Here is a 12,488-nt window from a genome sequence, read left to right as displayed (position 1 = left end):
GAGCTGCTGCCATCCGGTACCTCCATCTCCACCTGCAGGAGGTGGGTGTGAACGAAACCAAACTCAGGCCAGAGCGAGGGAGAAGAGAGCTGTGGTGCCACAGCTGTATCCCCAGCACTTGAGAGGCTGCGACCGGAGACCCTGACCTCTAGGCCAGCCTGGACAACATAGCAGGACTGTGTTCATTTGATTTTTTTTAATGTGATAAGCGGGGCCTACCTGTAATCTCAGCTACTTAGGAGGCTGAGATCTAAAGATCTCAATTCAAAGCCAGCCCAGCTGAGAAAGCCCGTGAGACTCTTTTCTCCAATTAACCACCAAAACCATAAGCAGAGCTGTGGCTTAAATGGTAGAGCACAACCCTTAAGCAAAAAAGCTAAGGGACACCCCCTGAGTTCAAGCTTCTGGACCAGCGCCCCCCACCCCCCCCCCCCGAAAAGAAAAAGAAAGAAAAGCTCCAGGACCCTTCCCTGTACTCCCCACAGCCCTCCTCTGCTACTGAGAATGTACATGAGTTGAATAATCCTTTATGCTGGATGGAACTAGTTTGAGTTGTCATAGATCAGTCACTGCAGATCTTCTCCACACTACTGAAAATGTAGGGGGCCAGCAAGAAAGACCTGGTGCCTGGGTCCAGGGGTGGCTCTCCTCTAAGAGAGTGTGAGGGCCCTGTGGCCCATTCCCCATGTTCTTCCACTAGGCACAGTATCCTCACCAGAAGATCACCCATCCCTGGGAGTTCTATCTGGCCCACCCTCCATGTTTGCTGCCTCTGAGTAGAGAATCCTGCCCAGTGCACTATCCAGGTCACCTCTGGGGAACCTGTTGCCAACTCAACCCTCTTCTCAAATTGAGAAGGGCCTGTGGTCTTCCCAGAGTCCCCTACCTACCCAGTAGGTTCCAGCCTCTTCCAGAAATCCACTCTTCTGTCAGGTGTTCCTAGCTAGTCAAGATGCTAAGATCTGAGGATTGAAGTTTGAAGCCATCTCCAGCAGGAAAGTCTGAGATTCTTATCTCCAAATAACCACTAAAAAGCCAGAAGTGGAACTGTGGCTCAAGTGGTAGAGTGCCAAAAGCTAAGGGACAACAACCAGACCCTGAATTCAAGCCCCAGTACCAGAACAGAAAGAAGGAAAGAGAGGAGAGAGAGAGAGAGAAAGAGAGAGTAGGTGGGTACCAGTGGTTCATGCCTGTAATCTTAACTACTCAGGAGGCCATCTGAGGATTGTGGTTCAAAGCCAGCCTGAGCATGAAAGTCCATTAAACTCTTATCTCCAACTAACTACCAGAAAACTGGAAATGGTGCTGTGGCTCAAAGTAGTAGAGATCAGGGACAGGGCCCAGACCCCACGTTCAAGCCCCATGCCCAGCAAAAATAAACTAAAAAGAAAGAAAGGTCACTCTTCTCAGTGTACAAGCCCCTTGGCTCTCTCCATTTGTCCTTCCCTACCTCCCATGGTTGCTTCATCTTACCAGTGTCTAAAGATTCCTATCTCAGCCAGGTGCCAGTGGCTCATGCCTACAATCCTAGCTACTCAGGAGGCTGAGATCTGAGGATCTCGGTTCAAAGCCAGCCCAGGCAGGAAAATCCGTGAGACTCTTATCTCCAATAAACCACTCAAAAACCTGAAGTGGCACTGTGGCTCAAGCAGTAAAGCACTCGCCTTGAGCTGAAGAGTACAGGGACAGCACACAAGCCCAGAGTTCAAACCCCACGACTGACCAAAAAAGAAAAAAAGAGGGGCTGGGAAGGTGGCTCAGTGGTAGAGCACTTGCCTTGCATGTCTGAGGCTCTGGGTTCGATCCCTCAGCACCACATAAGAAAAAAAGAAAAAAGCCGGAAGTGGCACTGTGGCTCAAGTGGTAGAGCGCTAGCCTTGAGCTGAAGAGCTGAGGGACAGCGCCCAGGCCCAGAGTTCAGGCCCCACAACCCACCAAAAAAAAAAAAAAAAAAAAAGCCCGAACTGAGACTGTGGCTCGTGGGAGAAAGCTAACCTTAAGCAAAAAAGCTCAGGGACAGCACCCAGGCCCCAAGTTCAACCCTCAGGACCAGCACAGTACTCAAACAGTACTTCCCTTTATGAAGCTGTCACCCTTTTGGTCCTAAACAGACGTCTCTAAAGTATTCTCCAGTATTACCAGCACCAATCAGCCCTCCTGAGCTCATTCCTGACTCCCTGAGAAACCTCTTGTCTATTTTTCATGTGCTTCAGCAACATTGAGACAAGTAGCCCATTATTCCATCAAAAGCATTTTTTTCCCAACTAAGGGTGAATGAAAACGGTGCTTGAGTCTCCCCTAGAAAGACATGGACAGTTGAATGCAGCAAGAGACATAAGGTATGCTGCCTAAGGGTCTGTCCTCAATGAGGGCCTTTAGTACCTTTTGGATGGATGAGGACAGAAGCAACTAGGCTGAAGCCTAAGGCCTAGAGGTGATTCTCATCCCACCACGGCAACCACGCCATTTTTGTTGTCATTAACCAGGGTCTTCAGCCTGCATTCAGCACGCATGGATGTATTCATCCGTACTCAAGTGTTTGCTGAGTACCCATGGGGTGTGCTCAGCAGGGGGGCCAGGGAACCAGAGGAGCCACAGGTGGGGGTGAGAATAGGTGCGTGATGAGAGGGAGACACAGGTGCGGAGCTGCTCAGGCAGAACTCTGTTGGTGAGGAAATGAGGTAAAATTCTCCTGGGGCCAAGAACAATCATGGGTAGAGGGTGGATTGGTGTAAAAATTCTAGAAATGAGACCACAACAGCAGGTTTCTTGCTCGTAGAAAGACTACAAATAAAATTTCATCTTACTAAAGGGCTGACTAGCCAGGCCCCAGTGGCTTATGCCTGTCATCCTAGCTACTCAAGAGGTTGAGATCTGAGGTTTGTGGTTCAAAGCCAACCAAAGCAGAAAAGTACATGAGATTCTTATCTCCAGTTAACCAGCAAAAAAACCAGAAGTGGAGCTGTGGCTCAAGTGGTAGAGCACTAGCCTTGAGCGAAATAGTTCATCCAGCTCTGAGTTCGAGCCTCAGTACTGGCACACACACACACACACACACACACACGCGCGCGCACACACACACACACACACACTGACTAAATAAATCACAGAATACCTACAATTGCTGTACACAGTAAGCCAAAAATAAGAAAGATTAAGCTAGGTGCTAGTGACTCACACCTGTAATCCTAGCTACTAAAGAGGCTGAGATCTAGCCGGGCGCTGGTGGCTCACGCCTGTAATCCTAGCTACTCAGGAGGCTGAGATCTGAGGATCGCGGTTCAAAGCCAGCCCGGGCAGGTGAGACCGTGAGACTCCTATCTCCAATAAACCACCAGAAAACCGGAAGTGGCGCTGTAGCTCAAGTGGTAGAGCGCTCGCCTTGAGCTGAAGAGCTGAGGGACAGCGCCCAGGCCCAGAGTTCAAGCCCCACGACCGACAAAAAAAAAAAAAAAAAAAAAAAAGAGGCTGAGATCTGAGGATCACAGTTCAAAGCCAGTCTGAGCAGGAAAGTCCATGTGATACTTTACAATTAAGCACCAGAAAACTGGCCAAAGAGGTAGAGTGCTAACCTTGAACAAAAGATGTCAGACACAACACCCAGGCTTTGAGTTCAAGCCCCACAACAGACAAAAAGAATAAGAAAGCTTAGGGTTCTTCTTTATGTTTACATATATTTTTACATGTTGCAAGCAGATCTGTGGGTTTCACACATTCACAGAATAACCAAAGGTATGCATTTGAGGCACGAGAGCCCCACAGAGGGTGACACAGCCAGCCAGGACAGTGTCTTACTTTTCATTCAAATTTTCTTACAAAAACAATAGGAGGTGTGGGTAGTGAGAGCTGTAGGCGGAGTCTACCCAGGGACCTGGAAGGGTGTGGGAGGTGGCAATGGAATCTTCCACCCGTCTCTGCTGGAGTCCCCACAGGCTGAAGTGTGCTCCTTCCTCCCTGAGAGGTGGACGTGGCCCTGGCTGGTTACAGCCTCCCCTCAGCACCCAGCCTAAGGCCTAAAGGTCTGGCCCCAACTGGCCTTTGGGACAGGGTCACCCACCAGAAAGGGCCAGGGGGGAGGCTGGTACAGCCCCAAGATTCCTGGCAAGCCCCTCCCGCTGGGGGACAGGAAACACTAGGTGACCCCAGTAGTGCCTCAGGGCTTCCCAGGGGTGCGCAGGGGTGGGGGGAGGGGAAAGGGAAAGGGGAGGAGGAGGGAGAGCAGGATCGCTCCTCCCAAGGGCCGTCCAGCTCCACCTCCTGCTGGAAAGTCTACTTAGTGCTAGAGGTGCAAGCAGGCAGAAGGTCTGTCCTAGGCAGATCCCAACGGCGACCACGAGCTGACCACGTGAGCCCCCTCCCTGTCCACCTGGCCAGTTCCCCACGTCCAACAGATTCAGAGACCCGCCTGCTGGCCCGAGACCGGCGCCCTGACGACGACGACGACGACGACGACGACGACGACGCTGGTATCCACCCTGCCTCCACCCCTGGGGCCGCTGGACCCCCGTGGGCTACCCCACCCCTGCGGGCCCCTGGGCCAGACCCGGGCGCAGGCTGCCCCTGCCAGCGTCCCCACCTGCCCTTTTGCAGCTCCGCCCACCATGGCCTGGCTCCTGACACTCAGTGTCACCCTGGGTTGCATCAGCCTCCTCTACCTGCCACTGCCCTGCGTGCTGTCGGGACTCGCACGGCCCAGGTGAGTGCAGGGGACCATCTGGCCGGGAGGGATGTGTGGCTTCACCCCCCTTCCTTGGTGTCACTGGCTTATCCCACACACAGAGGCCAATGCCCCCCCCCCTTCAAGATGGTCCAGACAGAGTAGGGTTTCTCTTCCTTGCCTTCTCCTCCTGGTCCCCGCGTTCCCCCTCCCCCACACACACACTGGCAGAGCAACCCTGCAGCACAGGACCTGCTGGGCAGAGGAGGCTGAGGCACCCTCTGGCCGGCTGGCCTCCAAGAGCAGGGCCGCAGGATCCTTCTGAGTTCTGGCCCAGTGCGTCCCAGTGCTCTTTGTCCCAGGAGGTGTCATTAATGGGACATGTGATCTGGGCTACTAAGATGGCCAAGCTTCCAGGACTGAGCTCCTAAGGGTGGTGGGCTTCCCCTGGCATTGTACCAGATTGTGTGCGTGTGTGTATGTGGGGGGGGGTGCTGTGGACTTCCAATGGACCTGCGCCAGGCTTTGGGGAAGTTGTGGGCTTCCCCACGGTGACCTCAGGCCAGGGTGGAGGGAAGGTGGGTGGGTTTGAGGCCTGACTGGCTGACTCACTGGGTTTGCACGCCCTTCCCCTCCACAGGCAGCCCCTAGCCCGGACTCCTTCCAGTGGCTTGCCACCCTGGCAACCTGCACCCCAGCCTATGTTCTGGAAGCTTCACCAGGCTCCCCAGCCACAGAAGAGGGCCAGCCTGGCCCCCATGGTGGGTCAGCCTCTCCAGCATGGTGGCCCACGCCCCTCACGTCTCCAGAGACACTTGGGACCCCGAAGGCCCCATGCCCAGCTCCTGAGAGTCGGCTGTGTGCTGGGCACGTGCCAGGTACAGAACCTCAGCCATCGTCTGTGGCAGCTCGTAGGGCCGGCCGGCCGGCGGAACTCAGCACCCGTGGACCCCAGCAGCCCGCACAGCTATGGCTGAAGTGCATTCCGGCCCGTACTTCTTCCCATCCTGTCCCAGCTGGTCGCCATACCCTCATCCCAGAGCTGCGGCTGAGGCCCCTACCCGGGCCCCGTCCCCCCGTGCTCCCAGCAGGTCCCACGGCAACTCTATCCAGGCCTTGCTGGAGACATAAACCCACTCTGTGCAGACATAGTCAGTTTACATGCAGCATCTGCACCTGTAGAACTGTGCACACTAAATGAGCAGTGTGGGGAATGACTGCAGTATCAGATGCCAAAAGGGTTTCGGGGGAGGGTCTGTGCGGCAGGCAGAAAGGAAATCAGGGTCCTGAATGCATAGGTCCATCAGGACAGAGCGGGGCTGAATGGCCCCGTGTGGCTCCTCCCAACCATGGGCCCAGGGTTGCTGCTCTCCTGTGTGGCTTGCCCGTCTGCAGATATGCCTCATCCAGGGCCCATAGACTATCTCTGACTGAGACCTGACATAGGAGGGGTAACAAGGAAGGTTGTTAAGGAGAGGAAAGAAACCTCCACAATTGGAATTGGCAACCCTGGGATACAGGACAAAACGGTGATAGAAACCCTACCGAAGTCTCTTGTAAGCAGTTGGTGAGAAAGCATAGGGCTTCAGGGGCATTCTAGGGCAGAGCAGAGACACCTCTTCCTACCTTAAGAGTAGAGCAGGGGTTGGGTGAGAGCAAGATCCCCCAGCCTAACTAGGTCCACCAAGACCCATCCCCAAGCTGGCAGAGTGGTATACGATTGAAACCTACTTGGGAGGCTAAGGTAGGGAGATGAGACACACACACACACACACACACACACACACACACACACACACACACACACACACACACACACACACACACACACACACACACACACACACACACAACCCCTTCCCCCTAAAAAAAAAAAAGAGCTGGGCTGTGGTGACTCATGTCTGTAATCTTAGATACTCAGAAGGCTGACGATTGTGATTCAGGGCCAGCCTGGGCAGACAAGTCCATGAGACTCTTACCTCCAAGTAAGCCACCAAAAAGCCAGAGGTGGAAGTGTGGTCCAGGTATTACTTGGTAGGTGTATCCAAGGAAGAGCATGAGGACTTGAGTTCAAGCCCCAGTACGGCGTGAAAATAAACAAATAGGAATCTTAAAAGGAAAGGGGAGGGGAGGGAGCTAGGGTGAGAAGCACCAAACGGGCATTGCCCCTGAGTGGAGCCATCAAGAGGGGGCAGCGGTACTGCCAGGCTTGCTCCTGTTCCCTAGCCAAGAGCCCTGTGAGCACAGACGAGCCTCACACACAACGAAGACAGGACACATGTCTGCCCCAGGGGAGGCCTTTGCACAGGCGATGTCACCCAAACTTCACACCTGTCCGGAGGTTTAGGGGTTCAGAAAGGGTTTTTTGTTGGTGGTGGTAGTGGTTGTGGAACTTGAACTCTGGGCCTGGGCGCTGTCCCTCAGCTCTTCAGCTCAAAACTAGCGCTCTACCACTTGAGCCACAGCACCCACTTCCGACTTTTTCTGTGTATGTAGTGCTGAGGAATCGAACCGAGGACCTCATGCATGTGAGGCAAGCCCTCTACCACTGAGCCACCTTCCCAGCCCCAAAGGGTTGTTTTTTTTATCAGTCACTCATGCTTGGTTTGCCGTGCTTGCCAGCATTGCTGTTAGTGGCACTTCACCATGCCTGCTCAGCCACACAGAGGTCAGAGATACAGATACTCCAGGTGGCTTCAGTGCCCACCCACAGAGCCCCCCTCGGCATCCCAGGCCCCGAGGAAGGCTGGAGGCCTCTCTCAGGGCCCCTCACCCTGCGGGATGGGCAGCAGCAGGCGGCAGGCGGCAGGTGGAGCCGGCGGGAAAGGCGAGTGTGTGCGGATACTGGGGAGAGGCAGGAGCTCCTCCTCACAATCAGCTCTGTGGGGCCCTCCTGGCATCCTGGGCGTGGGCAGAGCCCAGGCTCACACCGTACCTGGGCTTGTGTGTGGCTTGTCCCTCCGCACAAGTTGCTCCCTGTTCCTGGAGCGCCTTCCCCTCCCCACACCCCTCCCATCCCCAGCCTCCTGTGTCTTCCCTGCCGAGACACCTGGGCCGGCTACCGCTCCCCAGAATCCTACCTGCTAGCGGCCTCAGCAAGGGCCCGAGTCTTCGGCCTTTCCACGAGATGGGAGGTGTCCTGGCATCCATGCAGGGTCAGGAGGCTGCTGGTCATGGCCAAAGCCTTGTGTCTGGTATGATGCCAACCCCACGCGGCGCTTGGCTATGCTCCACTGCCTTCTGAATCCCCCACCAGGAGGTCCGGTGGCAGCAGGGCCTGCTCACCCCCAGCTCGGCCCCACAGTGCCCCCCTCACACCCACTTCTACACACTGTCTGCCCTCCTGGAAAACTGTCTAGATGCCGGTGCTTGTTCCTGACCAAAGCCTGCTCCAGCTGCTTCGAGGAAAATGGTTCCAGGTCTCCCTCGGAGCCCTGGAGCTCTCCAGTACACCCTGAGCATCTAGCACAATAACACAACCCAGCGAGCCGGGCCCTGCCCTCCCACAGCAAAGCTCCCAGCGGGAGAGGCGGAGAAGCATAGCTCAAAGGTAGATCAGTAAGCAAAGAATGGAGCAGTCACAGTGCCATTTTAGGATGGGGGGATGTCTCTGTATGTTCTCTTCATTAGATCATGGTGCCTGCCCTTTAGCCCACCATTGACCTCTTCCTTGCTCTGTTATCTCCAAGAATGCCTCTCCCGATGTGGCTGTTTTCCTGTTTGGCTCCTGCGTACTCAGAGACTAGTAGACAGACGTGTGGTTTGATTCCCACTCCATGCTGCTTTCTCCAGAACTCTTTTCCCAGAAGCCCAACCCCTCCTTGATCAGACTTCAGCTGTCCTGAGACCGCTCCTGACTTTGCCCCTGTCCTTGCTGAGATTAGCAAGAATTCTGTCAGGACTTGGAATGTAGCCTCAGATGCAGCTCTCCATCATTCAAACCAAACCAAATCCTCAGTCAGTTTGTGAAGAACCCTCTCTCTCACCCTGATAGTTGGCACCCAGCTGCTTCCAGCAAGAATTCAGCAGAATCACCTCAGTCATCAGCAACAGCCCTCCTTACCCCTGATGCCCCAGTAATTTCCTTCCCACTGACTTCAACTCTATAAATCGGCAATTGTCTTGGTTGTATTTAATCTCACTACCTTATTGTGGCAGTCATAAATAAAACTTTTTTCGTGCCATTTTTATGTGTCAGAATAATTCTCTCCTTCCCCTTCTCTCCCCTTCTCCCCCCTCCTCTCCCATCCTCCAATCTTCTCCCTCCCCATCTCTGTCCTCCTCTCCCTCCCTCTCCTCCCCTTCTCTCTCCCTCTCCTTCTGTTTGCTGAAGGTCAAACCTAGGGATGTGCCCATAAGCAATCAAACTGCCACTGAGCTAAAACCCCGGCCATTGAATAGTTTTGTATTTAATAAATCTTTGCCCACCTATAATCTATAGGTGCCGTAGAACAAGCTGTTGCTTTTCAAAATAAAGTGTAGGGACCATGTGCCTTGGGTGCGGTTCACAGCCTCCGCACAGCTGTGCAGCCTCGAGGTGTTCCATGCGTGGGGGCATAGAAGCTGGGCTGCAGAGCAGTGCCTGGGGGCTGGAGCAGGTCAGTTATTTCAGGGCAGGGGAGCTGGTCCGTGCAGGGGCTGCTCCTACACCGACACATTAACCTGCTGCGGCCAGGAGAAGGGCGGATGGTCACTCATTACCCAGGGCCAAGGCCAAGGGGCTAGGTAGGTGTCCGGTCACTTATGTAACCTGTGGGCATATATAGGGCACCTGACCCAGGGATCTCGCTGACCTGGAAGCTGCTCCGCCAGGGCACCGCTCCTCAGGATGAAGGTGGTTATGGTAAGTACCCCAGAGCCTAGCGAGGGCAGGTCCCCCACGGAGCCCTCACCGCTCAAGCCAGGAGGCAGCAGCACTGCCCTCTTCCCAGCTATGGCCCCCCCCCCCGTTGTGCTCAGAGGTGGAGGGTGGGCAGGCCCTCACCCCAGGCTCTCTGTGGTGTCAGGCCTCCTCTTAGAAGTAACTTCCACCCGTGAGGGTGCCCAGTTGGGGTGACTCTGACTTACCACAGAAGCAGGCATCTAGCCCATACGGGGGTTTAGGGCCCGGGAGGGGAGCCGGGTGGGGGCTGACCTGTGCATGCACTCAGGCTGCTGTCCACCGCCGGCCTGGTTCTGGCCCAGGGAGGCCGACTCTTCCTCACGGGCCAGGCATGATGGTGAATGGGTCAAATCCCCCATCTGACCAGGGCCCAGATCCTTCCCTGATTTACCGTCCCGATACGGACCCAGAGATGACCAAAGACAAGGACAGTTTTCGGAACTACATGGTGAGCATCCCTTCGTCCTGTGGCCCAGCCCACCGGCTCTGGGAAGAGCAGCTCCTGGGGGCCGTGTGGGAAGCCCCTGCTACACCTTGCAGAGCCCGCTCTGGGGAAGGGGAGGCTGTGGCTCCTGATGACCTGTTCCTGCCTTGCAGTCAGGCCCCCTCCTGGACCGTGTCTTTACCACCTATAAGCTCATGCACACGCACCAGACCGTGGACTTCGTAAACAGGAAGGTAGGCGTTTCCTGCTCCCCCTGCAAACTCGGAGGGTGAGGACCTCCTCTCCCTGGGCCACTGCACCCCGGTACACAGGAGGCTCTCTGCAGGCGGTCCTGCTCTGCACGCCCCAGGGGGGCTGACTTCTCTCCTTCCACCCAGCGCGCCCAGTTTGGAAGCTTTTCCTACAAAAAAATGACAGTCATGGAGGCTGTGGACTTGCTGGATGAGCTGGTGGACGCGTCAGACCCAGACGTGGACTTCCCCAACTCCTTCCATGCCTTCCAGACAGCGGAGGGCATCCGGAAAGCCCATCCAGACAAGGGTGCGTCCCCTGGCAGTGGTGGGGAGGTGCTGCCCCTGCCCCCAGGTGGGGGGGTCCTCAGACCCCCCCCCAGAGAACAGGCTCAACCCCTTCCTGCCCCAGCTCAAGGCCCGCTCATGCCATCGCAGCCTCATTACCTTTCCTTTATGTGTCCGTTGTCCCTAGACTGGTTCCACCTCGTTGGGCTCCTGCATGACCTGGGAAAGGTCCTGGCTCTGTGGGGGGAGCCGCAGGTGAGGGGCAGGTGTGGGAGGCGGGTGCGTCCTCCATTCCCCAGGGAGCAGGCTGGAGCCACACCCCACTCACCGGTGCCTGTCCCTCCCCAGTGGGCAGTAGTTGGAGACACCTTTCCCGTCGGCTGCCTTCCCCAGGCTTCCGTGGTGTTCCGTGATTGCACTTTCCAGGACAACCCTGACCTCCAAGACCCTCGATACAGGTGCCGCCCTGCCCTGCGAGACGTCCCCCTGCCCGCGCCCCGCCCTCTCATGCTTGTCTCTTACTCACTATAGCACCGAGCTCGGCATGTACCAGCCCCACTGTGGGCTCGAGAATGTCCTCATGTCCTGGGGCCATGACGGTACGGGGGGGGGGGTGCGGAGGGGGGCAGGGAGCCGTGGGAGGGCGGTGGGGGCACCCTGGGTGCTGGCCAGGGCCAGTGACAGCCCCTCCCCTGCAGAGTACCTCTACCAAATGATGAAGTTCAACAAGTTCTCCCTGCCCTGGGAGGTAGGTGGAGGGAGGGGCTGACCCGGGGCTGAGCCTGGCCCAGTCCCGTCTGTCAGGCAAACCTGAGCACGCGGATGCGGCCTCTGCAGGCTTTCTACATGGTGCGATTCCACTCCTTCTACCCATGGCACACGGGCGGTAACTACCGGCAGCTGTGCAACCAGCAAGATCTGGACATGCTGCCCTGGGTGCAAGAGTTCAAGTGAGTCCTTCTGTGCTTCTGGGCGGGGGTGGGGGGGCTCCCTCCAGAGGCTCACCAGTCCTCTCTCACTGCAGCAAGTTTGACCTCTACACCAAGAGCCCTGACCTGCCGGATGTCCACCAGCTGCGGCCATACTACCAGGGGCTGATCGACAAGTACTGCCCTGGTGTCCTGAGCTGGTGAGGGGTCTCCCGGCCCAGCCCCCAGCCGCTGCTGGCCTGTTCCTCCAGGGCCTCGCTCCTGTTGCATACAGCACAGCGGCCCCGGGCGTCCCCACCCCCTGCCCACGCACCATCCTCACGGCCACTGCGCCACATCACAGTAAAGACCTTGGAAGAGCTCGTGTGTCTGTGTTTTCACTGCTGCTGCCGCAGAGGCAGCCCCAGCAGGGACACTGCCGCCACCAACATCCTGCTCATCTTCCAGCTCACTCCGCTCATTCTAGAAATGCTCACCAAGCCCTCTAGACCCAGTCTCCCTTAACAAAGAAGGGAAAACCCTGGTAGCTAAACAACACAAAACAAACATGCAGGAGGTAGCCTGCCGCGTGGCTGTCCCTGGGAGCCACGCGGTGCGTGCCCAGGGCCTCGGCACACAAACCCGGGCAAACCCTTCTGTCTCTCACACACCTGCATGGCTTCCTCACCCACCACCGTGACACTGCCACCCATGGCATTTATCTTTAAGGCCTCTCCCCCACCCTGCAGAAAAAAGCAGGTTGCTGATTTGGGGTGTTTTCTTCTGGTGAGTGGGGCTTTGCTGATCATATCCCCACTACTTCTTCCTTTTTTTTTTTTGGTCGGTCTCAGGATTTGAACTCTGGGCCTGGGCTCTGTCCCTGTGCTCTTCAGCTCAAGGCGAGCACTCTACTGTGCGAGCCATAACACCACTTCCGTTTTTTCTAGTGGTTTATTGGAGATAAGAGTCTCACAGACTTTCCTGCCCGGGCTGGCTTTGAACCTTGATCCTCAGATCTCAGCCTCCTGAGTAGCTAGGATTACAGGCGTGAGCCACCGGCGCCTGGCATATTCCCACT

At 56.2% G+C, this 12,488-nt stretch overlaps 2 protein-coding genes across 2 annotated transcripts; both read left to right on the top strand.

The window, feature by feature from the left end:
* Positions 1-4,326: 4,326 nt before the first annotated feature.
* On the top strand, positions 4,327-8,807 carry Adm2 (adrenomedullin 2). The gene is made up of 3 exons (XM_069999763.1): positions 4,327-4,466; positions 4,591-4,696; positions 5,298-8,807. The coding sequence occupies exons 2-3, from the start codon at positions 4,602-4,604 to the stop codon at positions 5,632-5,634; spliced, it is 432 nt and encodes a 143-aa protein (XP_069855864.1). The 5' UTR covers positions 4,327-4,466; positions 4,591-4,601; the 3' UTR covers positions 5,635-8,807.
* Positions 8,808-9,399: 592 nt separating this feature from the next.
* On the top strand, positions 9,400-11,790 carry Miox (myo-inositol oxygenase). Its single transcript, XM_069999761.1, has 10 exons — positions 9,400-9,500; positions 9,907-9,987; positions 10,137-10,217; positions 10,362-10,524; positions 10,690-10,757; positions 10,851-10,960; positions 11,034-11,101; positions 11,201-11,250; positions 11,340-11,452; positions 11,527-11,790. Exons 1-10 carry the CDS (start codon positions 9,486-9,488, stop codon positions 11,633-11,635), a joined length of 858 nt encoding a protein of 285 aa, XP_069855862.1. The 5' UTR covers positions 9,400-9,485; the 3' UTR covers positions 11,636-11,790.
* Positions 11,791-12,488: the final 698 nt, after the last annotated feature.

This window comes from Dipodomys merriami, unplaced genomic scaffold, assembly GCF_024711535.1.
Source record: "Dipodomys merriami isolate MVZ:Mamm:240054 unplaced genomic scaffold, mDipMer1.0.p SCAF_55, whole genome shotgun sequence".
NCBI classification, from domain to species: Eukaryota; Metazoa; Chordata; class Mammalia; order Rodentia; family Heteromyidae; genus Dipodomys; species Dipodomys merriami.
Note: the sequence above shows the minus strand (reverse complement) of the source record. Positions and strands in the feature narration are given on the sequence as shown.